Below are 25,834 nucleotides of genomic sequence, written 5' to 3' on the forward strand. Positions count from 1 at the left end.
TCCCTCACTTCATTTATAATAAAACAATCACTTTTAAAAGATCAACGAAATTAATTTTAATAGGTAAATGAGATAAATAGCTAAAATAAACTTTTTAATAGGTAAAAGACTAAATTAAACTAAAAAACTAGATAAGACATCAAATAGTTTATTTAGCATATTTTTAATTGAGTTCTTAGAATTTTGATAACACCAATTCAATCTATTTTTCTTATTCTCCTATTTGAATTTAAATTTAACAACTCATATTTATTGTGATATTTATCAAGCCTGCCACATGACTTTGGTGTTCTTACTTTTTTTTTTAAGATGTCATATGTCTATATAATATGACATACTTAAATAACCTATAAGATAGAGAGTGATGTAAGATTTTCTTATATTCACGTATAAAAAAACATGTATTTTGAATTATTATTTTTTATACAATATGTTTTGAACCAACGCAATTACTTGGTGCAAATGAGATTACATCATAACCCAGTAGATTGGAGGCAACACATGATTTTTTATTTAAAAAAATGGCATCCTTGAGTTCATAATTATCAAAACCTTCTGATAAATAAGATATATATTATACGCTAAAAAATTAAGAAAATTTAGTTAAAAAAATAACCTTTTGTACCAAGCAAGAATCCACACACACATTATTAAATTTAGCTTGGTATCCAACCTTTTCTCTAACCAACGTGCATAATCGACCTTCTTTTTTTGGTGCATGAAAAAAGAGTTTATGTTGCATGCCTGGCGATACGATGAACGACTTCAAGAACTGAATGGTTCTTTGAGTTGAAAACGAAGTCATTACTGATATTCCAAATGAACCAAAGAGTGATCCCATCATCCCAAAGATCAGGTTCCATCCGATATTCAGATTAGCTTGTAGCCAGTTAGATAAGCCCATGATAAAAAAACATAAAAACTTACTCCACTGGGAAAGAAGATAAATGTTGTTTTACAGATACAAGCATTGTATTCCAAGTCTCAACAATTAATCTTTCACTCAGTTCTTATTGAAACCAATTATATTACAAATACATCGATACAAACTACAAAATCATTTCAAATAGTTCAATAAAGGCTATGTCAACTCTGGCCATGCCTATGGTATTTAGCTCATGCCTCGTATGGTTATGTTCATCCTCGACTTTGTTCAAAACATATATAAATTTCACCTTGTTCTTGAGTGAAATGGAACTCTACGATCTCCCACTTCCTATTTAGCGAATAAGCAATAAATGAAATACATTGAACAGAAAATAATAATTGGTCTTCCTAGACCGTAAATAATAGACAGATTCTGATTCCCTAGACATCTTACTAAAGCTTTCTGAAATGCATTTGTAAGCAAGAGGTGACTAAACTATGACAGAGCCTATATCTGAGCAACAAGGAGTTCGTTCCACGTATCTGGAATTCCAGGAAGGCACCAATGTAAACAGTCACTTGAATTAAGAGTGCCTCTGACAGTGTAGCGTGACATGTGAGCCTCATCCCTCAGTTGTGAAAGAGCGGTTATATCCAGTATCTTAATCTTTGTACCCTTTAGTGCATCCTCAATAGTTGGATCACTAGATCCTTCCTGCATTATCTCACTCCCATTGGTTAATGGGATAGTGTTATCACAGCTTCCACCAGTGTTCCAATCCCCATTGAAGAAATGTCTAGGTGATATAGTCCTGAAGAAAGCTTTGAGCCGAGGATGTGACACAAGTTGCAAATCAAGCCATCTGGCTACACTGTAGATTGTCAAATTTTTGGCATTTGCAATTTCTGCAATCTTTTTGTCTTCATTTGGCTTTCCATTAACATGCATTACCCACCTGTTCGCATTAAGCTTCCCCCGGTTCCAGTGGTGTCCTGTATTAAGAACCAAAACATCAAAGCGATGGAGGAACCGTCTCATGAAAGCCGGGGGGCGATCTAAATGCATGGAAACATTGGTCTGTTTGTCTGTGATGTTAAAAGGCTGCAGATCACATAAGCTAGCCGACCAATAATATAAGATAGTGGTATTAGTCTTGGGAAATCTGTAAGCCCAGCCATCTGGACGAATAGCTCCACGTGGTTTTACCAGACCATATTCCCATCCCACATTTTGAACCTCTGGGCTCTCTTCTCCACCAGTGGCCATACACATCAGAGATTGAAATTGTTGCCGTCCTAACGAATCCCCTATGAATGCAATTGTTTTGTCCTGCATCCTACATTCCACATTAGTATTAAACACCACTGACTAAACACTATCTAAATTAAAATTTGTGTACTTCTGTTAATATTATATAACCAAAAGGAGAACAGAAGAAATAAAGACAAAAAAGATTAGAAGTTCTGATTTAACAAAATACAAAAGTACCAATTGAATAAAAATCAAACATGCAAATTAAAATGATGCAAAGTAACTTATTTTGACATAAAATAGGAAAACTTTAAGCTCCTTCACAGACAAAACATTTAATAAACATAGCAGCTAGATAATAATCTTATTCAGAGATGTATGCGTTATTAACAACTAGATCAAAGAAAATAAAGGATTATACCTACTTTCTCAAGAATGCAGACCGGTCAAACTCTTGCATATCACAATTTTCTGGCTGCCAGCGATATCCCTCAAATGAGAAATCTGGTCGTTGTGTCATTCTACATGACCACATTGTGGACAACCACTGCTTACAGCTGAATCCAGAATACAACGGTCTCCTGCTGTCTGCAACCCACTTACCCTTGGCATAATTACAAACTGCACAGGAGAAATCCAATCAGTACTAATTCCAACCAGTGAACTTCGTTGAAGAATAAAGATATAAGTTTTAAGAATATTGAACCAGGAAAAGGCATAATCTGCAGACTATTTGTTAATTTTCTGGGGCATTAATTGGAGTAATAAGGCCAATGTCCATGTCAAGGTCACCAGTTAGTAAGTCTAGATTGTACTAATAAACATGTAGCTACAAAGACGATGGTACTCCCCAGACTAAGAAACCAAGATCACCCTTCTAGTATGATAGAGATTTGGGTATTATGGGGTGTCTAAGTCCCACACCATGTAGTACGGGATGCTCAGTTGAGTAGAGTATTTAAGTGGCTTGGATCTCCCCCCTTGATGGCTAGCTTTAAAGGGAGGGCTCCCCAAGTGCTTGAGTGCTTATCAGTTTGAAAGCAGGGGAACCAGAATCCATTAGCATGCTTAATTGCTTACTAACTGTAGGGTGGATGAGGGGCCCCATCACTTTGTCTTATTAACAACAACCATTAAATAGCAAAATTCTGTCTTTTCTTTGTGGGTACAGTGCAGCAGGCTAGCAGCAGAAACTTGTGGGCCAAATGAGCTGTTCAACCACATTCTCTAAAACAACTTTATAAAGATAATTGTCCAATAAAAAACAGGTATAGCATAACAATGATGATAATAGAGAATGCCTTCATAGAGTAGCAGCAAAAATTAATTGTTAATGAATTTAAGAACAGAACAAAAAGAATCTACCTTTACTTCTGGAAGAAGACATGACATTTTGATTGTATTGAGTTTCTGGAGATTCTGCAGGTATAGAATCTACAGCTGCCACATCCTTAGTATCAAGTTGAAGTTTTGTTCCATTTTCTGTGATGGGGGTTGTGGATTTTTCCACACCCTTTTCAAGTGTTGGTGTTCCTTTACGTCTGGAAGAAGGCGTGACATTTTGATAGTATTGAGTTTCTAGAGATTCTGCAGGTGTAGAATCTACAGCTGCCACCCCCTGAGTATCAAGTTGAAGTTTTGTTCCATTTTCTCTGATGGGGGATATGGATTTTTCCACACCCTTTTCCAGTGTTGGAGTTCCCACTGATTCAGTCGGGGCTTCCACAGGAAATTCTACACATGTATTACAGAAAAAATCCTCAGTGTACAGTTAATAACACAAAATAGCTGGTTAAGGACATGCTAATTACAAAACACAAACAGAAAATGGTAACAAATCCAACAAGTAAGCAAATTATTAGTCAATGGAACAATGAGAAACAGATCCTATAAGAGGTAAAAGAATTGCAAATGTCAAACTTTTTCACCATTTTATTAGGGAAATTAATATATGGTTGTATACACATGCAATTAACAGTGATTATATTTTACCACAGAAATTTTATTAAGGCCAAAAGAAATAATTATTTTGTAAGTTATGCTTCATCATATGGGGATATCAAGCTCCGTATCAATTAGTCTAATAAGTTCAAGAAGCACATCGACAAGATGGCCATATCATATTCCAAGATTTAAGGTATTGATATCAATATCTGGACATGCTAAAAGAATACAGATATAAACATTCCTCCTAGAAAGATCTTCCGTGTCTATCAAACAAGTTTAACTACTCTTGAAGCAGCTTCCATTATAGATTTTGTTGAAATACAGCATAAATTGTTTTCAAACTTGAAAGCAGTTTGCACCAAGGTACGAGAGAGAAACAGAACTAATCAATGTCATTATTGACTGGAATACAAACCTGAAGGTAAGCGGTACCATTCATGAGCTGATCTTAAAGTCATGGCAATTATCGGATTTCTCTCCCATGTCCACAGTAACGTGGTAAAAATAACAAGAGTAACCAGAGCCAAGGAAATATGCCTCCCTCTAAAGCTATAACTATTTCTCCCTTTCATCTGTGCTTACACGCTTCTCCAAATACAGATCTTTGACTCTGTCTACACATTCAGGAAATATCCATCTCACAATTTCTCCAGATATTCTTGTTGTTTCAGAGGCTTATCTGTGTAAGTGTGAGAATGAATGAATCAGAAAGACAAATAAAGACATGAAAAATAAAAATGCATGGAGCTGGACTCCATTCCAGTATCCTGGCAAAGAAGTCTATATGTCTGCTCATTTTATCTTTCTTTCCAACCAAAAAACCTAAAAAATTATCTCACTTTCCACTCCTTTTACTTCCTTCCCTTTCATAAATCAAGCACACCCTTTATGTTTCCTTGACGATGTTTACATGCAAAACCATGTCACTGTGAAGTACAAACCAAAATCCCCACTAGGTACCAAGTCCAGCCTCATTCCCCCCAAAACAAAAAATGCGTTATTACACTAACACATATTTTCCTTCGTAATCAAACGCCACACACCACTGTCATGCACACTCAACCGATAACAGCTGCCATTGAGGTGGGCCCAAGCTTTCCTTTAGAACATAATTGTATAATCACACCAAAACTGGATTTTATTTTCATCAATCCAGAATCAAAGTGTGGATATATTAACAGAGGCCAGGCACAAATCATGGGGGGGAAAAAAATCAAACAATAACTCCATCAATCAATATTTCAATTTTCAACAAGATCTCGAATCATCCAAAATAAATGCCCATTGATGTATGCATATCCAAAATATCCACACAATCTATATTGCCATATAAGCCGTTTCTGCCTTCTAATTATCACAACTCAACGAGAGGCCAATATACACACAATTGCATCACAGACCTTCCAATGCAAATGTTCTACTCTTAATTTATAAGCGAAATTGAAGCTATAGAAATGAGGCACAGAGTGTATGATAATTAAAATAAAGGCAATGACATAAGAACCTGTGTTAGTTGCTCGTGCGACTCGATAGGGAAGTGTCGGGTGTTTCACAATTGCAGATCCACTGCGTTGTAGGTGGAAAAGACGAAGTTAGCCCTGCACTTGAAGAAGAAGAAGAAGATGGTCGTGGTGGTGATGATGCTATTGTTTTACTGGTTCTGTCTCATTCATTATTCACGACACCGCCACGGATCCAATTAAAAGATGCCGTGTTTGGTCGATGAGGGATATTTGTGTCATTTAGAAAATTAAGGAGGGTATTATGTGAATCGTGATTTCGTATGATGATTAGTTTTCACCTGAGATTCGGTGGCGTGAACACAAACGCGGAGCAGCATGTTCAAGAATCAAAAAGAATATTTTGACATCTTAATTACATTTTGAATGGATATGCAATATTAGGGGGTGTATTGGATTAGGATTTTGAGAGAATATTTTGACAAAAATAATCTTGAAGATTTTAAAAGCTTATGTGGGATTGTATTGATTTTGTGGGATTTTAAAAGATTTTTTTTTAAAAGACTTTTTACAATCAGGATTTTTAACCCAAGATTTTAATGGATTTCTAACACAGATTTTTAAGATTTCAAAGTACTTTATGGATTTTTAAACAAAAAAGATGATAAATAAATTATAATGTTTGAATAAAGAAAATAAAAACGATAGAAATTTTAAACCTTTTAATAACAAAGTCATTATTGCCTAAAAAAATAATAACAAAGTGATTCTCACTTCATGTTCGCCTAATCATGAGCGTTCTTCCGGTGACATCTTCAAGAAAAAATCCTTTTTTGCTTTAGTATTTAACAATTCAGCTGTCTTGAAACGCGTTATGTCATCCAAATTTGGAATTTCTTTTATAACATCCCAAATAATACCCTCGAGCTCTCTATCTCTATCTCTATCTTTTTCTCTTTTCTCCATCATGTTGGATATTTTTTCAAAATTCACAGCAATAGTCCCAATGCCAACAGAAAGATTTTCCAGAACGTTGCCTTGATTGTTGATCCCAACAACGCTTGAACTCCCTCCATATTCGGATCTCCTTCGCTTGTGACAGTTTTGTTTTTCTATGGGAACCTCTGAATCTAAAGGGGGGTGGGATGGTGGACTTGGTTGGTTTGGTGATGGAGGCTGATATGTTGGTTCATAGTTATTTGGTGTTATGAATGTATCACTATTAGGATCATATGAAAATTCTTCTATCCCAACAGTTCTATTTTCTGGCTCAAAAGTTGTTGCATCAGTATCATCTGGATCGACTGATATAGAATTATTCCCGCTAGAAACTCCACCCCCAACAACGATCTTCAAATACTCATAATCAACCATACTTTTTCCTCGAAGTTTGCTGTGACTTGGGTGGGACTAAAAAAAAAATCATTGTTAATATACTACAAATATTATAATTTACTAAATTTATAACTATTAATATATTTAAAAGATTATGAACTTAGCTCACCTTTAAGTAATCTTTCCATACATCCTCATGAGCAGTGAAAGTTTTTCCAATTGGGTCCCATCCAAAGCCAGAGTTGTTGCGCATAAGGGTTGACATCATGTTATACTGGTTTCGAAACCACTTCATCCGACTCAAATAATGACTATAAGTTTTAGGGAATTTAGTTTTTGCATTGAGTTGAGGAAGTATTATTCGTTCTACATTTTGTTTGCTAAGTGACCCATTGGCATCACGCAATCCCCTATTCATAGCATCCACCAAGAGGTGCAACAACTCATTGGTATCCTCCATAGTCCAAGATACATAATTATCTTTGTCTCTACTCTTTCCTTTGTTATTTTCTTGTGAATCCCTCATTTGATCGCTAATATATATATAAGAAACTAGTTATTTGACAAAAATAGTTATTGTTTCCTAATTGTCAAAAGTATAGTGACTATATCCCGAATAATATACAATTCAATAGAAAAACCAATAAAAAACTACCTAATAATAAAATAAGGGTCATGCTAACATGCGCACTTAGGGCACATGTTAAGGATATTTCCAATAGTAACTATGTCTTAAAAACAACAATTTTTGACTTTTAAAAAAGTAAATTGCACAACTTTCAATACAAAATTTCTATACATAATACACTAACAAGTGTCTTAAGGGCACATGTTAGCATTTTCCATAAAAATAATACTCATATATCATAAAATCATTTTAAAAAAACTATTAACAAAATAACAATAATAATAACACAATAACAATTAAAAAATTATTAACACAATAATAATAATAATAACACGCTGTCAAAAAAATAATAATAACACATTAATAATTAACATTTTAATAATAACACAAGAAAATAATAATAATAATAATGGACGTTGTAAAAAAACAAGTTGAAGAAACAGAAAAAAAAAGAGTTTTTTATTTTGATTTGCATATACAGTACTAAAAAAAAGCAATATGAAATCTTGATGCATATCAATTGCCATTCTTTTGATGCATATTCATTGCCTGGACGTTGAAAACAATATGAATACGAAATCTTGAAGCATATACAGCACTCTTTTCTTTTGATTTGCGTAATATACATATAGTATAAACAATATTGACTATCGATTGCCATTAAAAAAATAGGTAAAATTGATTGAAAAGTTGTAAGAGAATGAACCTGGTAGTGGTTTGTGTCTTGTTCGGCAGGAGAAGAAAAAGTCTTTGGAAGATTATGAAAAGTCTCAAGGGTTTGGGTGAGATTGTTGGAGGAGTATTTTATGTGTATTTCTAACTAAGAAGTCTCTCAAAATCCATTCCACAAAAGAATCCATCAAAATCTATTTACTTTTGAATACCAAAAGACATTTTAAAAGTGGTAAGAAATCTCAATTGAATACCAACAGATTTTGTTGCCCTAAAAAAAAAATCTTTATTGTCTTAATTGAATACCACAAGATTTGTTTATATTTTATAAAAGTCTTGATTGAATACCACAAGACTTTTTAATCATAAAAAAGTCTTTTAAAATCCTTTGAAATCTTAATCCAATTATCCTAAGTATTTTAAATTTTTTATTCTAATAATAAATCTAATCTTAAATATTTTTTTAGATTTAAAAAAACATATCTTTTAATATTTATTTATAATTTAGTTTAAAGTAATTAAAAAAATAATTATATATTTTTTCTTTCTTTCTTTTATTTTTTTTTCTCTATCCTTTTTCACCCACACTCTTCCACGCCTTTAGTTGTTCTTCTTCCTTTCTTTTTTTTTTTTCTTTCTTTCTTCTTTTCTCTCTTTCCTTCCCCACCCACCCTTAGTTCTTTTTTGTAATTAGTTTACTCTTTATTATTTGTTTTAAAATTATATTGCTATGTTATTACATTGTATTGTGGTCTGTTGTTGGTGTCATCTATTTTTCTTCTTTTTTCTGCAATAATTAGTTACAACTTACGAGAAAAATACTATAAAAAAATTAATAAAAAATATAGATTTTCATGATTATTTTACAAGAATCAAACCTTCAACATAGAGATTTTAAGAGAATCTCCTGTAACTAAATTTTGAAAGAGTAGATTTTCAGCCTAAGATTCATCTTCAAGATCATCTATTGTAGATGGTCTAAACAAATATCACCACTACTCTAATACTACTAATAATATTCAATGTACTGTATTTATGTTTAATTTTTGTTTAGCCTATCTTTTCTTTATTACTTTAAAAAATATAAAGATAAATAGGTCAAAATAGAGAGAGAAGGTTACTTTTGCAAATTTAAATGAATTAAGAGAGCATCATATAATGTAGCATTAAATTCTCTTAATCATGTTAACACATAATTATTTGTGAATCATATCATACCTTATTGATATTTTTATTTCCACTTATCTTCTAGTTTATTCAAATATTTAATTTTATATTAATGAAAGGTAACATTTCTTATTCTTTAATGAGTAATTATTTATTTTATTTAATGTTTATTTTTCAATATATTTCCCTTCAAACACTATTTTATTTCATATCCAAATATTTGAACCCTTAATTATTTAACTAGGGAACACAAGTCGTTATTTTATATCAACGTTGTTATTAAAATGAGTGATTGATCATTACCACTAAGCTAACAATATTTCTTGTTAATTATATCACTTTAGAAGATGCTTGTTTATAGAATGATTCTTAAAAATACAAAGACAAAAATATATATTCTCATGTTTGTTATAATTTTTTTTTATAAATATTGGGTATTATTAATTCCTAAAAATGTCATAATTTTATTTTTTTTTACGATAATTTATTGCATCTATATTCCCATGAAGAGGGAGTGAAAAAGTGACATTTTCACGAGAATGTAAAAAAAATGTCCAATAGACATGTAACTTTTTTATTTAAATTTTTTTGAATTTTAAAAATTACTCCTAAAACTATTAAAATGTAACTATTTTTTTTTTTACAAATACTCGGGAATGATATTCCCATATACCTGATAATAACATTCTAAAAATATAAGAACATTTCATGAAACAAACATTCCCTTTTGATACCCATCATAAAAAATTATTAAGATGACTAGTATAGCAAAATTAAGTAGCATTTAATTTTCTTAACCAAAATATAATAATAAAAAGTTACATATTCAACATTACTATTTTATAAGACACTTGATAACATTAGATAAGATCATATAAAAAAATTAGAATGAATTAAAAAAAGTAAAAAAATCTAAAGACTAAAACATTAATTTAAAAGGTAAAACAAAATAGTTGATTGAATTATCGAATTGGTTTCGGTTATAGAAAAAAAAAAAGATAAATCTGATAACTAAACCAATTATAATCGATTTAGTTGTTATTTGAAGTAAAAAAAAAAAAAAAACTAAATCAATTAAAACTGTTATGATATGTCAGAAATCTCATAACGTTTAGCGTCAAGATCAAGTTTAAATACCTTTTTACTTCTATTCCGTAAGATATTTTGTAAGGATAAAGTTATAACGGGTAATTGAGCACGGAGAATACTTTGGATACGATTATCCTAATATTATTAGTGGATTGAAAATCAAAATAGTTGTACTAAAAGAAACATCTAAGTCACTCTTATTTAGTTTGAATTACAGATATCATCGAGTTAATCCAATTCGACACGCACCCATAATAATATGCATAAAACAAACCATTGATTCGACCACGAAAAAGCATAGCAGAATTTTTAAAAACAAATAAATCCGAATAAATAATCATGTATTTTAAAGTCAAATGCTTTCTCGATGAATCCATTCGAGATACACTCGTTAGTCATATGCATTGCAAGATATGGAAAACCAACTCCTGACTATCTTGAACATCGTTCGTATGACAGTTTGTCTCCAACCCATTCTTACTCATTACATTTCCCTTTCCTTCCGCGTACTTTTTATTCTTACTAGCAGAAAAAGTTTATGTGTCTATATTTCTATTGTATTATATTATATATAATTTTTTTAAAATATATAAATATTATCGTATATTTATTTTATTATCGAAAAAATAATTATTATTTCTTTTATAAAAAACACACTTCAAGTTTTTTAAAATAAAAATAAAATTAAAAGAAATAGTGAGATAGTTTGAGATTTAAAAAATAAAATGAAATAATAATATTTAAGTAACAGTTGTTTACAATAAAGAATAAAGAATGAGTCAAACAGAAATTTTAACAAATATAAAAAAATTACAACCATTAAAATATGCATAATAATTAGTAATTAATACATATAAATCTAAGAGTACGAAAATAAATTTAAAAAAACAATACAAACAAAATTATATTTTAGAAAAAAAATTGATTTCAATTTTAGATATTATTTATTAATATATTTGTATAAATGAAACTTAGTTAGTGAGTAATTACAACATTAAGGGTTGTAGTTTTAGTTGAGAGCATAAAATAAGAAAATGAACTTGTAAATCAAAATTTGTTAAAAAATTTGTATTACTCATTTGTATATGACTTGTTTTATTTTGGTTTAATCATGATAAAATTATTAAATGTGTTTTTAAAAATAAAATGATTTTAAAAAAAGTGATTACCAAAAATAATATCTCATTTTTATAGATTCCTAAGTCCTGAAGTAACCCATCCGTGAGATGCAACGTTACGAATCCTTTCAAATTTATTTTACGTGCGTACGAATTAAATTAAAGATAAAAGAATCCACCGACCTCAAACATCTCCACTGGTGGTGGGTTCCACGTTTTAGATCTGCAAACAACCAAGGACACATGTACAAATACAAACACTTTAGGAGGAATATTTATTTTAATAAACATTATGTTTACAATTTTGTTTACCTTAAACATGTAAAATCTATCTACTACATTTATATTTATTTTTAAAAAATGTTTGATTCTAAAGAATGATATTATGTGAGAATCTCATATTTATTTATTTTTAAATAATTCAATTAATTAATACATATTTTATATTTATTCTATTAAATTAATTTAATCATTCTATTAATTTTAAATTAATTAATATTTATATGATAATATATATCTATATATATACTTGATTGATTCAATATAATATATATATATATACTTGTTTGATTCAAATTAATTAATAATTACAAATTTTATTTATAATTTATCTTTCAATCTTAAATTAATAGATATGATAAATATATTAATTTATTGATTCAAAAATATATATTCAATATATTTTTTATTAAATAATATTTATATTTATATAGTATATATGTATGAGTGGATGATAATTTTATATTGTCATATATTTTTTTTAACATACTTTTTTCCTCCTGTTTTTATTTTTTATTTAATTATAAATTTTCTTATTTCATTGTCTTTTTTATTTTTTTTTTGTTTCCTCTAAGTTTTTTATTTGCATTTTTTTCTTATAAAATAGTTTTTCTTTCCTAGAATAAGTTCTTTTGTATGATTATAGATTTTACTAACCAGTACTTTTAAAATATTAGTTAAAGAATAAAAAAATGTTTATTATGTAAACAAGAACAAAATAGATAATAGATTGTATAATTTTTCACTTCTCAATAATATTAGTTTCTTAATTATTCTTACCATGCAATTGACATAAGGACATTAGTTGGTAAAACTATAAATATTTTGGAAAAGAGTTGAGATTTTCATTGCATTCGGATCAAGCTTTATTGGTTGCACGTTTCACTCAGTGTCCCTTAAGTTGGAGGCAACTAGCCAATATCACACCTCTTTTTCAACAATTATTAACAGAGATGGCATTTGTTTGTGAAGGTTCGAGAGGGAGACACATGTCGACCCCACAAGGAATGTTCATAATTAAAGTTAATAGTTAATAGTTAAAAAGACATTCAATGCTTAAGTATGACAAATTCGATTAATAAAAAGACACATGAATTGTATCATGAATACTTGAGCTAAGGGGATGAGTCTATTTCAATAAATATCCATCGTTTAAATTAACGTTAATAGTTAAAATTTAAAATAATTTACATATTCATATATAATTATATAATTGAGATTTACTTTTCTATTTTTTAATGAATATTATCATTGAATTTATTTATTTAACGTCTTCGTTTTCTATTTGTGAAATTTTTTGCAAGTATTTTAATTTTTATAAAACAATTATTTTTTAATGAAAACTTTTTCCATTTCTGATTACTAACATTCTCCTTATTTGTGGGATAGAGTAAGAAGATTAAAGTATAAAATTAATTATTTTTAAGTAATTAAAAATATTTAATAAGATATATCAAATGATTTTTTAACCAGTCATTTGTCAAACCTTATTTGATAAGCATAAAATTTACATTAACAGGATTTTTTTTAAATATGGAAATTTGTAAAGTAAGAAAACAACAATTTAAATACACAAAGGAAGTTAGAATTACAAACTTTAATTCCTTTTAGTTTGGGTTTCCTTGTTACAAAAAGAAAAACAATAATTTCTTTATAATTAAATTTGATTAATGTGTTTTTATAATATTTTTTATTATGATATTTCTATGAAATAACCGTCATCAAAACAATGACTAATCTCCCATCTTAATCTACTTTAAATTAAAATATTTATTTATCAGTTTACAAATTTTCTTATCTTAAAATTTTAAAAAAATACTTAAATATCTTTTTAGTCATTGTAATTTAGTGTTTTTATAATCCTTGTAAAATTATAATTTTTTAAATTTTTGTAAACTATGTTTGTTTTATTTTTCCTTTATGAAACTTTAGACTGAAAATAAAATAAATATAATTTTAAAAAATAAAAACTTTACAAAATCGAAAAGTAAAAAAACAAGCTAAATTGTAATCAACCAAAATTATTTAAACCTTCAAAGAAAGGATTCTCTGTGTATACACTACTTCCGTAACACGCAGTCCTCGCTAATCCCCGTTAATTCGGAAATTTTGGGGATCACCAACTTGCACTCATAACATAAGGAGCATTTTTTTTTTATTCTCATAAGTAGCATTGATGACAATTAGGACCATTACATGCATGAATTTTGTTCATTTATGGATCCAATTAAGAAGGCCATAAGTTGAGTGCGATCCAAGTATAGAATTTTCATGCTTAATGGGGGTAGTACCTGCCTCCTACCCAGCATAACTTAAACATTAAGTCTTTGTTTGGATTGTAAAAAGAAAGAAAAATATACAAAAGAAAGAAAAAGTATATCAGTTATTTGTTTTAGGAAATTTTGAAAATAAAAACGAAATTAAGAAAAAGAAAATCTTCTCTTTAATCATTTCACTAAATAAAAGGATAAAAATAGAGATAATACCTTAAGATTTAGAATAATTTATGCATGACACACATTTTTTTATCAATTGAGTTAGTTTATACTCATGAAAATGTACTTTAACATATTATCATATGTTTCACTTTATTTTTCTTAGCACATGAGGCCAGAAAATATTCTCTTGGATTGATAATTTTTTAAAAATCATCAAGGAAGTAAGTGTTTATTAGTAAGAGAGACATGAAAAAGACAAAAAATTGAAAAAAAACATATTACAAACTAGTGTTATGAGATGGATAAGGTCATCAATCCAATTGAAAAATTAAATTAATAATTTAAATCTCAAATCGATGAATTATTTATTGATCGGTTGACCTGATATAGGTATATATTAAAAAATTAAAAATATGTAATATAATTAACAAAATATAATCCATCTATACTCTATATTTTATTATTACATAATGTTAAATTATTAAGAAATTTATTGTTATTTTTTATGACTTAGTACAAGAGTTATCAAATGATCATGAACAAATTTGATAAATATGTATAAAATATGTACCTATTTCTTTTATCAAGTTAGATATTGTCATTTTTTAATTAATGGAGCAAGTTCTTTTGAAAATTTGATCAATTATCTCTCTCATTATTATTGTTATTATTATTACTAGTTCAATATATTTTCATTTTTTAGTTTTTAATTAAAAATAAAGAATGGTTAAAAGATGTAATAACCATCATGTTTAGAGCTAGTTTTCAATATTAGTTAGATAGCAAACGGTGTAAAAAATGTATATACCAAATGAGATAATTGTTAGTGTCAAATTTTTATATAATCATACAATCACATAATTTATCATTGATAAGATTTTTAAAATACTTGTTTTAAAAATCAATAAACTTATTATATATAATAAATGGTGATTAAATGATTGTGTAAATTTTTTTATATTGTTCATATATAATTTTTTTGTCTTTTCTTTTAATTTTGTTAACATATTATAGATATGAAAAATGTTAAATGGACATCTAATATATTATTTTATTTGACACCTAAAGGAAAAAAATACAAACATAATAAAAATTATAATATAATAATAAGAAAGAGATAAAAAATAAAAAATATTAAAAGAGTATTTAAAATAATAAAATATTTATATATCATTATTCTTCATGTAAATGCAAACGCCAAACCTGAACATGCTGAATGCTAATCCCCGCCGGTTTCACGGCTTTCATGCGGACGTCACTTTCTCATAGTCTCACTTTTTTCGTTACCGTCCTTTGACCTTTGCCCATCCTGCCCTCTTTCTTTTCTGATTATTTCTTTATTTTTTTTGTAGAGAGAAATTTTATATTATCCAATTACAAATAAGCAAGTATTAATTTTTATGATAACTAACTAAAAAACATGACTTTTTTTTTTTAATTGTGGAAGAAAAAAGTAATTTTCATAAAAGCTATAAAAACATTAAAATAATCCCAACAATAACAAACGCCGCTGAATTAAACAACAGTTTCCCCCCAAATCGAGAAACGCACGCCCCCGTATTACTATTATATCTATGTCCAACACTTCCTCATTGCATTCCAATTCTTTCCGCATACTTCTCTTCTCTTTCTACCTTTGCCATGCGCATCACAATGCAGGAATAATCTCTTCCTTCTCAGATTCTTCGCTTTTTTTCCCCAGTAGTCATAGGTTTGTCCAATTAACCTTTCTTTTCAAGCTATTCAGATCTACCACATCTTCACCGGAATCGCTCTCTTTTCCGTTTAATCTTCACATTTTTGCTCTTTTGCTTCTATGAATTGAACGTTTTCCTTTTCCCTTTTTCTTTTCCGCTTTCTTTTTCTCTTAGCATGCAAACTTGGTTGGTTGTCTTTACTTAACGTTTATTGCGATTGGTGCAGTTTTGTTTCTGACTTTCTGGCAGTGTAGATCTATGTGAGTGTCGTTGTTTTCCCGTTGAACGCGTCTTTTCTTCTGTTTTCAATCCGCTGAATCTTTAGAATTTGTTGTTGTTCCGCAATTCTTGGTAATGGAGTCTTTCTGATCCGTTTTTTCTGGTTATTTTAATTTTCTAGCTCATTCGTATTTGTTGAATTTGTTAGATCTGGTCGTTTTCCTTAATAAACGATGTTCTCGGGTTATGAGAGAGAAAGATACATTTGAATGTGTGTGTTTCACCTTGAAGTTTGCAAGCCTTCGACTGTTTTTAACGGAATCAATTTTTTTGACCCCTCTCATATGTTATAACTTGGCAATGTCATGTATTTTCAAACGTCTTATATTTATGCCAAATCCTCCTAATTTCATCTGATTGGACAATGTTATAAATTATTGGTATTTGATTTTCGTGTCTTGTTAGTTCATGTCATGTATTTTGCCATCTAACTGCATAGATATTGTTAATTGAGTGTTGCCACTGCTGATCCATGTCCAACAATAGGGATGATGTTTAATTGTTGTTTGGTTCATGTCCAGGTTTAAACTATCCGTGAACCGCTGCACCCTCTGACAACATGGCTCAAGCCAAATATACTAGAATAGACAATAACAAGCGACCGTCAAGTTACTGTTCAACAGTGACTATTGTCGTGTTTGTAGCTCTTTGCTTGTTTGGGATTTGGATGATGACATCGTCATCTGTTACACCCGTGCAAAATGTAGATGTGTCTCAGGAGAATAATAGTGAGGTGAAGGAACAGGCAACTGACCCCTCTAATAACAATTCTCAGCAGTTTGAAGATAATCGGGGTGATCTGTCCGAGGATGCAACCAAAGGGGATGGTAGTGTCACCCCTGATAAAAACTCTGACGTGAAAGAAAAACAGGAGGAGAAATCGGACGAAAAGTCTCAAGAAAAACCTTCTGAAGATACAAAAACAGAAAATCAAGATACAAGTGTGAGCGAGAAGAGATCTGATTCTGATGAGAGCCAGCAGAAATCTGATTCTGATGAGAGCCAGCAGAAATCTGATTCTGATGAGAGCGAGAAGAAATCTGATTCTGCTGAGAGTGAGAAGAAATCTGATTCTGATGAGAGTGAGAAGAAATCTGATTCTGATGAGACTGAAAAGAGTTCTGAATCAAATGATAACAAGCAATTTGACTCAGATGAAAGGGAGAATAAATCTGATTCAGATGAAAATGAAAAGAAGTCTGGTGATGCAAGTGAAACAACAGATAAGACTGAAGAAAAAGTGGAACAAAGTGGTAACCAAGAGTCTGATGAAAACTCCAATGAGAAGAAAACAGATGACAATGCCAACAGTCAGGGTTCAAATGAGGTTTACCCTTCCGTGGCTCAGTCAGAGCTTCTGAATGAAAGTACCACTCAAAATGGTTCTTTTACAACTCAGGCGGCAGAGTCAAAGAATGAAAAGGAGTCTCAAGTATCCTCCAAGCAATCTACTATTTGGAAACTGTGTAATGTCACTGCTGGCCCTGATTACATCCCATGCCTCGACAACTTGAAAGCAATTAGGAGTCTTCCAAGTACCAAACACTATGAACACAGAGAAAGGCAATGTCCTGAAGAACCTCCTACCTGCCTTGTCCCTCTTCCTGAAGGATACAAACGCCCAATTGAATGGCCCAAAAGCAGAGAGAAGGTAGGCATCCACACAAATGCTTTTCAATTATCATTCCTTGTTTAAAATTTTATACTTTCATAAATTAATAAACTGTTTCCCTGCAGATATGGTATTCTAATGTTCCACACACTAAGCTTGCTGAATATAAGGGGCACCAGAATTGGGTGAAAGTTACAGGCGAGTACCTTACTTTTCCAGGTGGTGGAACCCAATTCAAACACGGTGCACTTCATTACATTGACACCATACAACAGGTGAAATATATACTCTATTATTGTCAGGGTTGACTATTAGTTGCTTGTAGTGTCAAGTCTTTATATACAAATCCGGATCACCTTTTGCTGCATGTTTAGTAAAGCCATATTGTATGTGCTATTTTACCTTAAGATACAAAAAGTATTACGTTTTCAAGATATTAAATGTTTGTTCTTTTTATTTAAAATTTTATATTAAAGACACATAGCAAAACCCAAAAAACAAAACTTTGATGCCAATTCCATCTTGTAGTGGGCATGCTTCTTGTTGATCTAACATTGACATTTCTTGGGTAACTGGTATGAGATTAAATTGTCCAACATTTTACAGTAATGACATCCAGAGCAAAGAAAAGTTTTGATACTATCTTGACATAAAATAAGTGATTGTAATGTTTTTTTAATAGATAGGAACTGTAGACAAGATGATGTTAGTAGACTAACAAATAGCAAATGAGAGTTGAGATAGAGAAGTGGCACTGGCAGTACTACTATGATGGGATTTGAGGTTCTACGTTTTTGTTATGTCTAACTAGGGAAAAATCAGGTAGGTATGCACTATGTATATATGCTGCACTAGGAGACAACTATCAAATAGAGATATCAGCATTATTTGAACTTCTACAAAATAAATTTCTTTAGCAATAAAAGAAGTTTGACATGGTAATGTGTAAGAAAATTTTATGCTCTATATATGGATATGTGATATGCTTTCTTCAGGTTGTTGAAATTTTCACTTAATATAAGGAACTTTGATGCTGCAGTCTGTACCAGATATTGCTTGGGGCAATCGCTCACGTGTGATTTTAGATGTTGGATGTGGTGTTGCCAGCTTTGGTGGCTTTCTCTTTGAAAGAGATGTACTTACAATGTCATTGGCACCAAAAGATGAACATGAAGCTCAGGTACAGTTTGCACTTGAAAGAGGGATTCCTGCTATATCTGCTGTGATGGGCACAAAGAGGCTTCCCTACCCTGGGAGAGTATTTGATGTAGTCCATTGTGCACGGTGTAGAGTTCCATGGCATATAGAAGGTATTCAATGACCTAACATTTATTTTGGTGATTAGATGAATTCTGGTTCATACAAGCTTGAAATTTTTATGTAGCATTTTAGTACTTCCCCTGCTTGTGCATTTAGATTTTAAGACGAACTTCCTTATACTATATAGATTGTAAGTACTTGATGTAAAATTCATATAAATCCAACTGGATTTTATTTTGGACTTACTGCTAGTATATGTGTAGGTGGCAAACTTCTTTTGGAGCTGAATAGAGTTTTGCGACCTGGTGGTTTCTTTGTATGGTCTGCTACTCCAATTTATCAGAAGCTTCCTGAAGATGTTGAAATATGGAATGGTAGATAATAATATACTATTGTCTGCCTCTATTAAGCAGTTTAATGTTGCTGCATTAGTTCTGACATTTTCTGAATTAATTTGTAGAAATGAAGGCACTAACAAAAGCAATGTGCTGGGAAGTTGTGTCTATCAGCAAGGATAAACTTAATGGAGTTGGTATAGCTGTGTATAAGAAGCCAACTTCTAATGAGTGTTATGAGAAACGTTCTCAGAATCAGCCTCCTATATGTCCAGACTCTGACGATCCTAATGCAGCATGGTATTTCATCGTTAATTCAGACATTAGTAATTTTTTAATTAAAAATCAAAACAAAAAACAAAGGAGTTTTGAACTAGTTAAAGTTGTTGATATTCATCTTTGACTGTCATAAAACATGGCAGAATATTTTTATTCAATTTTTCATCAAGGAACATATGTCTGAAACATATAAACGACTACAAACCAAACCTTGTACTGTCCTTTTTTAACAATTGGATTCTGCTACAAATGAACAATGTTTCTTTCCAAAGTATGTAAAGTTTCAACAAACCTGTAGTATTAATTTTATAGGATAGGACACTGGCATTCTCACACTACCTGTTTCTTATTGCTTTACATTATACACACAAAAAAGGTGTAATATATGTGGCTGATGTCTAATCTCTCTGATGGCATGCAGGAACATTCCATTGCAAGCTTGCATGCACAAAGTGCCTGTGAGTTCAACAGAACGTGGGTCACAATGGCCAGAGAAGTGGCCGGCAAGACTGACCAACACACCTTACTGGTTGACAAATTCTCAAGTTGGAGTTTACGGAAAGCCTGCCCCTGAAGATTTTACTGCTGATTATGAACACTGGAAACGTATAGTGTCCAAATCTTATCTTAATGGGATAGGAATTAATTGGTCTAATGTGCGGAATGTCATGGATATGAGATCAGTCTATGGAGGGTGAGTGAAATTTGTTGTTTCCCATGTTACTCTGAATTATATTAACCGGCCATTTTGACATACATCTTGTTTTTTGGGTTACAGGTTTGCTGCTGCCTTGAAGGATTTGAATATTTGGGTCATGAATGTGGTTTCAGTAAATTCCGCGGACACACTTCCTATTATTTATGAGCGAGGTCTCTTTGGCATGTATCATGATTGGTGTGAATCATTTAGTACCTATCCGAGGTCCTATGATCTACTTCATGCAGATAATCTATTTTCAAATATTAAGAACAGGTGCAAACAACTATTTCATTTCTCATTCATCACAAGTAAAATCTTTATTATCAGATTTTAGAAAGATCTGTATAATTTCTTGGTTCGCTAATGTCAACGGGTCGTGCAGGTGTAATTTAAAAGCTGTAGTGGCTGAGATTGATCGGATTCTTAGGCCTGAGGGAAAGCTTATTGTCCGGGACACTGTTGAAATCATTAGCGAGATTGAAAGTATGGTGAAGTCCATGAAGTGGGAGGTTCGCATGACTTACTCTAAGGATAAGGTGGGATTTTTATGTGTCCAGAAGTCCATGTGGCGGCCTAAAGAATTGGAGACACTCGAGTATGCTATTGGTTAAGACGCCAGCAAGATTATTGTTATAGGTGATTTTTTGGGTTTTGGCTGCTCAAAATTCTTTGTATCTGTACGTCCGCCATTATCATATATAATTGTAGTTAGGTAATTATGTGTTCGTCTTTTTTCTTTGGTAATTATTTTTTATCTCTGTTTACGGGTTGGTGTCTTTGTGTAACATGCTGCCATAGTTAAGGAAATTTGATCACATTCTTTCAAATGTAGAGGCTTTTGGTAATTAATAGTAGTTGAGATTCTGGAAAAGTTATGGTCAGATGTTCACCAAAAGTCGGTGGTAATTATGTCATTGCATACATGGACAGGAGCAATATATTATTGATTCACATTATCAAATAATGGAAGTTGTTAGCTTTCTACTAATTGTGTCTTACAAATTTGAGAGAAAAAAAAAGTCGTTTTGGAATTGGTGTTTTTTTTTTATAACAAAAAGAGAGGGGAAGGGTTCATTTATTCTTTGAACTAAATTGCCGAATCCCATACATTAATCACTATCACTAGAAAGATTAGATATGTTTCGATACTTAAACTCAGATGTCAGACTAAAAAAACTCAAGTTTAAGGTACCAAAAAAAAAAAACTTCTACTTATTCTATTATCAACAGTTTTATTTGTTCACAAAAATTTACAATATGATCCTTTTCTTTCTTATAAAACAAAACTCAATTTGTTCAACTTACGCTTTTCCCCCCTCTAATTTTATTATTGTCTGCGATATAACAGCCTTAAATTTTCTGTCAACCAGGGGTTGGGTTTATATTTGTGGGTCTAACAAAATCAGGACTCTTTTTTTAAACATGTAACTTTGTAACGAGTTCTTTATAAGAGGACAATGTTTGCATGCTTTTTAGTCCTTGGCAAAAATAAAGCTACGATAAAAACCTTAACAAAACCGAAAAACATTCATGCTACTATGATTCAAAATCATTAGATTATAGAGTCAGAGACATCAGAAACTGATAAAAGGATACAAGAATATAATAGTAACGGTTATTGAAAATGCTGACGAGTACGGAATTTTTTGTGTAAAAGAATTTAATTAGAATGCACATAATTTCTTTTTATAATGTCATCTAATCAGAAAATATGGATATGTATAATAAGTTTATTAAATTTTATAATAATTATTTCAAAATTATATTTGTATTGTTTTTAAGTAATTAACAGTGTAAATATTATCGGTGGACGAAAATTAATTTCATCATATATAAATTATGTACAATCAGTGATTTCAGTAAAACACTTAATTATAATTTTATTTTTTAATTAATATTTATTTTAAAAATGGACCGATCCACTTTAAAAACTTGTTCAATACGTACAAAAATTCTTAAGACATAAAATTGCTAAATAGCTATTTTAATGTAAAAACTTGTATATTATCAACCTATAAGAAATTATGGTAAGTACTATACCTTTTAGGCAAATATATGTACATGTGTGTGAGAGAAAGAGAGTAAATAAATGGAACTATTATTTATAATTGCGAAACATGAATATATTTAATAGAAATAGTTATTCTTTTTTTTATGTTATTCATTTTATTCAATAAAAGAATTAATAAAAAAATATTATAAGAGATTTGTGAAATGTCAATAAATAGTGTTATCTAACGTCTAGAGCGAGTCCGGGGGATTTCATTGGTGAAAATCCACCACACCCATATTTTGTTCCTTGTCCTAACCCTTCTAATTACTTGCCTATTTTCATGCCTCTCTTTCAGTTTAATTTAATAAATATCCTAAATGCTCGATCATTCCCTCTCCAACAAATAATATTGTGATGGAAGATGAGAGCCATAATAACACTTTGCCAAATGGATTCAACACAGGAAGCCCCGAAAGTCCTTTCTTAAAGACAAGCACCACCACCACACAACACAACAAAGAACAGGACCGATTTCTCCCTATAGCCAACGTGGGAAGAATCATGAAAAAAGTGATTCCCCCCAACGGCAAAATCTCAAAGGACGCAAAAGAGACAGTTCAAGAATGCGTTTCGGAGTTCATTAGTTTCGTGACCGGGGAAGCTTCTGACAAATGCCAAAGGGAAAAGAGAAAGACCATCAATGGAGACGATGTCATATGGGCCATCACAACCCTAGGCTTTGAGGATTACGTGGAACCCTTGAAAACTTACCTCCAGAAATATAAAGAGATAGAAGGAGAAAAACTTAGCATTCCAAAGCAAATGCGTTCTGAACAAAGGCTACAACAACACCATAATAATTATCATGACCAAAATAATCAACCATTCAATGGTGCATATGCCTCATCAAATCTCATTTCTCAGCCTCCTTATGTGCCCACTGATCAGAAGTTTTCTCTAACCTTCTCCCCAAACTCTATTCAGAGTCAGCTACGACAGCAAGACCAGATTGATTCTGTGGGGCACTGGTACGAATAAGACCAATTTTTCTATATACATCATAATTATGCGTATAAAGACTATAATGTGATGTTTAGAGTTTCATTTTTCATAATAATAATTTGAGGTTAGAATTTTCCTGTTTCTTCTTGGTGTAAATCATTTAGATACAACAGTTACATATATGGTTTGTTGGGGACATAATTCCACGTACGGTTATATAACTGAGTCAGTTATACATCGTTAACGTTCTTACAACAATTTAAGCATTTTTGGGTTATGCTAATGTGTTCCTCCTAACATGAATGTATCTACGGTAGACGTCATAAGTGTGTACTAGTTGCAATATTATGAACTCAGATTTTCTGCCTCTCCTTCACCTTTTCTCATATATTCAAAATGAATTTCAAAAATTATTTCAACAAATAAATTATTTCAAAAATTAATTTTGTACCATGTGATAAATTAATTATTTCAAAAGTTTAATTATATTATAAATAAATAATACATGTAATGTCAATTTTTTTTTTTACATTATCGTTTAATCAAAAATCACAAATCACAAATTATCTTATTGTCTTATAGTATAAATTTATTACTTTTTATTATAAAATACCTTACAAATTTTGTATTTAACAAACAATAAAGTATCACTTAGAGTGTGATTCAACTCATATACAAGGACTATACTCTTGTCTTACAATACCGTGACTGTAAGATTGAGTTTGAATTAAATTCAAATATAAGAGTCATAATTAATGTACGATGTGTTTGGTTGGGTATCTTATTCCTAGGCTTTGTCGAATGGGTTATACAAGAGTTGCCAATACTGTGTGTTGGTTAATGTCTTAGGTACTCTTTGGTAAATAGAGATAAAAATAAATGAAAGTGTGAGAAATGAAAATGAATGAAAAGAGATGAAAAAGAATAGAAAGTGAAATTATTTGATTGAGATGAAAAAGAGTGTAAAAATAAATAAAGATTTAAATTAAAATAATAGGTAAATAATAAAAGAAAAAGTTAAAATAATAAAAATAAAGTAAAAGTCTCTTTTATCTCAATATCCACACAGGTTTTCTAACCTGTTATGTGATAATTTTTTTTAAGAATTATGCTCATAGTCAATTATGAAAATTTTATGATTAATTATGCAACTTTATCTAGTCACATAATCATTATATTATAAACACAATTGATTATGTTGTAAACCTGACACTAACTTTATCTAATTTTTTAACAGTCGATATATAAGATGAGTTTGTTTAAACTTAAAAAATAACAACTTTAAAATAAATAAAAAAACTGATTTATTTAAACAAAAATAATTTAGACAAATACACTAAAAAACAAAAAAAATTTGCTTATTTTATTAAAATAAACACTTATTTCAATAAATAGATTTAAACAAACTGGCTCCTAATTAATTATGATATAAGCATAATCAAATATATTGACAATCCACAAATTTCAGTTATTTACATAGCTGATTATGTGGATAAGATGACTGATTATATAGATATCTCGAGATCAAAATGTTCAATTCTAGTGATCGATTATCTAATCAATTATGCTTGTTGCAAAGGAGCATGAGGGTTATGAGTTATCTAGGACAATTTTGGAAAGATGTGTTTCTTTTCTTAGCGGCCAACCCAAATTCAATCAAATTATATGCCTAATTATTTGTATAAATAAGACTAGGTAATCAAATTATATGCATAATTATTTATATAAATAAGACTAGCGTACACAAACTAATATAAATAATGGATGACCTGATTTCTTTTATATACATGTATCCATATTCCATATACTTTTTTTTATGAGGGTCTTGCTAACTAGTATTTTAAAAATATTAATTAAATAAAAACTTCGTACCCCATTTCCCAGATGCTCTTCGCTATGCGAAGGTATGGGGGAGGGATATTGTACGCAGCCTTACCTTTGCATATGCAAAGAGGCTGTTTCCGGATTCGAACCCATGACCAACAAGTCACCAAGACACAACTTTACCGCTACACCAGGGCTCGCGGTATTATAATATTTATTAAATAAGTAAAAGAAAAAAATATTTATTATAAAAACTATACAAGAACATAAAAAAATCACAAGTATTATAATTTTACGCATCTTAATATAAAATTTTCTTCTTTTAGTTCTTTAAGTAATTCATTATGAATATTGGTTAATATTTTTCTTTTTATTATTGTTCTCATAACTTATAAATATAAAATTATTCATTTTATAAATCCAATTAATTATATAATTAAACTTTTGAAATGCTTTACTCTAAAAATATATTACCGAAGAAAGAAAAAAAAACATGTTGAACTTTTTATGCTTAAAAAAATTATTAGTTTAAATAATAGAATGTTGTTCTAAAGTGATTTATAAATGTCTCATAGACAATTTGAATAAACTTTTTCAGTAA

General features: G+C 30.3%; 4 protein-coding genes across 5 annotated transcripts; 2 read left to right on the top strand and 2 right to left on the bottom strand.

The window, feature by feature from the left end:
• Positions 1-973: 973 nt before the first annotated feature.
• Positions 974-5,829, bottom strand: LOC114413236 (protein trichome birefringence-like 14). Its single transcript, XM_028377506.1, has 5 exons — positions 5,571-5,829; positions 4,482-4,745; positions 3,485-3,853; positions 2,545-2,740; positions 974-2,204 (listed from the first exon to the last, which is right to left on the bottom strand). Exons 2-5 carry the CDS (start codon positions 4,636-4,638, stop codon positions 1,376-1,378), a joined length of 1,551 nt encoding a protein of 516 aa, XP_028233307.1. The 5' UTR covers positions 4,639-4,745; positions 5,571-5,829; the 3' UTR covers positions 974-1,375.
• LOC114411391 (uncharacterized protein At2g29880-like) lies at positions 4,734-7,376 on the bottom strand. Its single transcript, XM_028375088.1, has 3 exons — positions 7,031-7,376; positions 6,520-6,936; positions 4,734-4,745 (listed from the first exon to the last, which is right to left on the bottom strand). Exons 1-3 carry the CDS (start codon positions 7,319-7,321, stop codon positions 4,734-4,736), a joined length of 720 nt encoding a protein of 239 aa, XP_028230889.1. The 5' UTR covers positions 7,322-7,376.
• An 8,413-nt stretch (positions 7,377-15,789) lies between these two features.
• Positions 15,790-21,378, top strand: LOC114413237 (probable methyltransferase PMT26). 2 transcript variants are annotated; one of them, XM_028377509.1, is made up of 10 exons: positions 15,790-15,963; positions 16,176-16,300; positions 16,750-17,879; positions 17,966-18,115; positions 18,880-19,150; positions 19,364-19,474; positions 19,561-19,735; positions 20,136-20,408; positions 20,493-20,687; positions 20,797-21,378. In XM_028377509.1, exons 3-10 carry the CDS (start codon positions 16,788-16,790, stop codon positions 21,023-21,025), a joined length of 2,496 nt encoding a protein of 831 aa, XP_028233310.1. In that variant the 5' UTR covers positions 15,790-15,963; positions 16,176-16,300; positions 16,750-16,787; the 3' UTR covers positions 21,026-21,378. The 2 variants fall into 2 exon arrangements, with proteins under 2 accessions (XP_028233310.1, XP_028233309.1); XM_028377508.1 differs by lacking the exon at positions 16,176-16,300.
• Positions 21,379-22,821: 1,443 nt separating this feature from the next.
• On the top strand, positions 22,822-23,596 carry LOC114413238 (nuclear transcription factor Y subunit B-7-like). The gene has a single exon (XM_028377510.1). The coding sequence runs from the start codon at positions 22,822-22,824 to the stop codon at positions 23,443-23,445; it is 624 nt and encodes a 207-aa protein (XP_028233311.1). The 3' UTR covers positions 23,446-23,596.
• The last annotated feature ends 2,238 nt before the right edge of the window (positions 23,597-25,834 follow it).

Source organism: Glycine soja, chromosome 5 (assembly GCF_004193775.1).
Source record: "Glycine soja cultivar W05 chromosome 5, ASM419377v2, whole genome shotgun sequence".
Taxonomy (NCBI): Eukaryota; Viridiplantae; Streptophyta; class Magnoliopsida; order Fabales; family Fabaceae; genus Glycine; species Glycine soja.

Bases quoted from the DNA above. Each gene is read 5' to 3' on its own strand.
- LOC114413236 (XM_028377506.1), bottom strand. From the start codon at position 4,638: ATGAAAGGGAGAAATAGTTATAGCTTTAGAGGGAGGCATATTTCCTTG. The intron at 3,854-4,481 runs GTTTGTATTCCA...ATACATGTGTAG, and splicing joins ATGGTACCGCTTACCTTCAG to AATTTCCTGTGGAAGCCCCG. The intron at 2,205-2,544 runs GTAGGTATAATC...TGTGGAATGTAG, and splicing joins CGGTCTGCATTCTTGAGAAA to GATGCAGGACAAAACAATTG.
- LOC114411391 (XM_028375088.1), bottom strand. From the start codon at position 7,321: ATGGAGGATACCAATGAGTTGTTGCACCTCTTGGTGGATGCTATGAAT. The intron at 6,937-7,030 runs GTGAGCTAAGTT...TTTTTTTTTTAG, and splicing joins TATGGAAAGATTACTTAAAG to TCCCACCCAAGTCACAGCAA.
- LOC114413237 (XM_028377509.1), top strand. From the start codon at position 16,788: ATGGCTCAAGCCAAATATACTAGAATAGACAATAACAAGCGACCGTCA. The intron at 18,116-18,879 runs GTGAAATATATA...TTGATGCTGCAG, and splicing joins ACATTGACACCATACAACAG to TCTGTACCAGATATTGCTTG. The intron at 19,151-19,363 runs GTATTCAATGAC...GTATATGTGTAG, and splicing joins AGTTCCATGGCATATAGAAG to GTGGCAAACTTCTTTTGGAG.
- LOC114413238 (XM_028377510.1), top strand. From the start codon at position 22,822: ATGGAAGATGAGAGCCATAATAACACTTTGCCAAATGGATTCAACACA.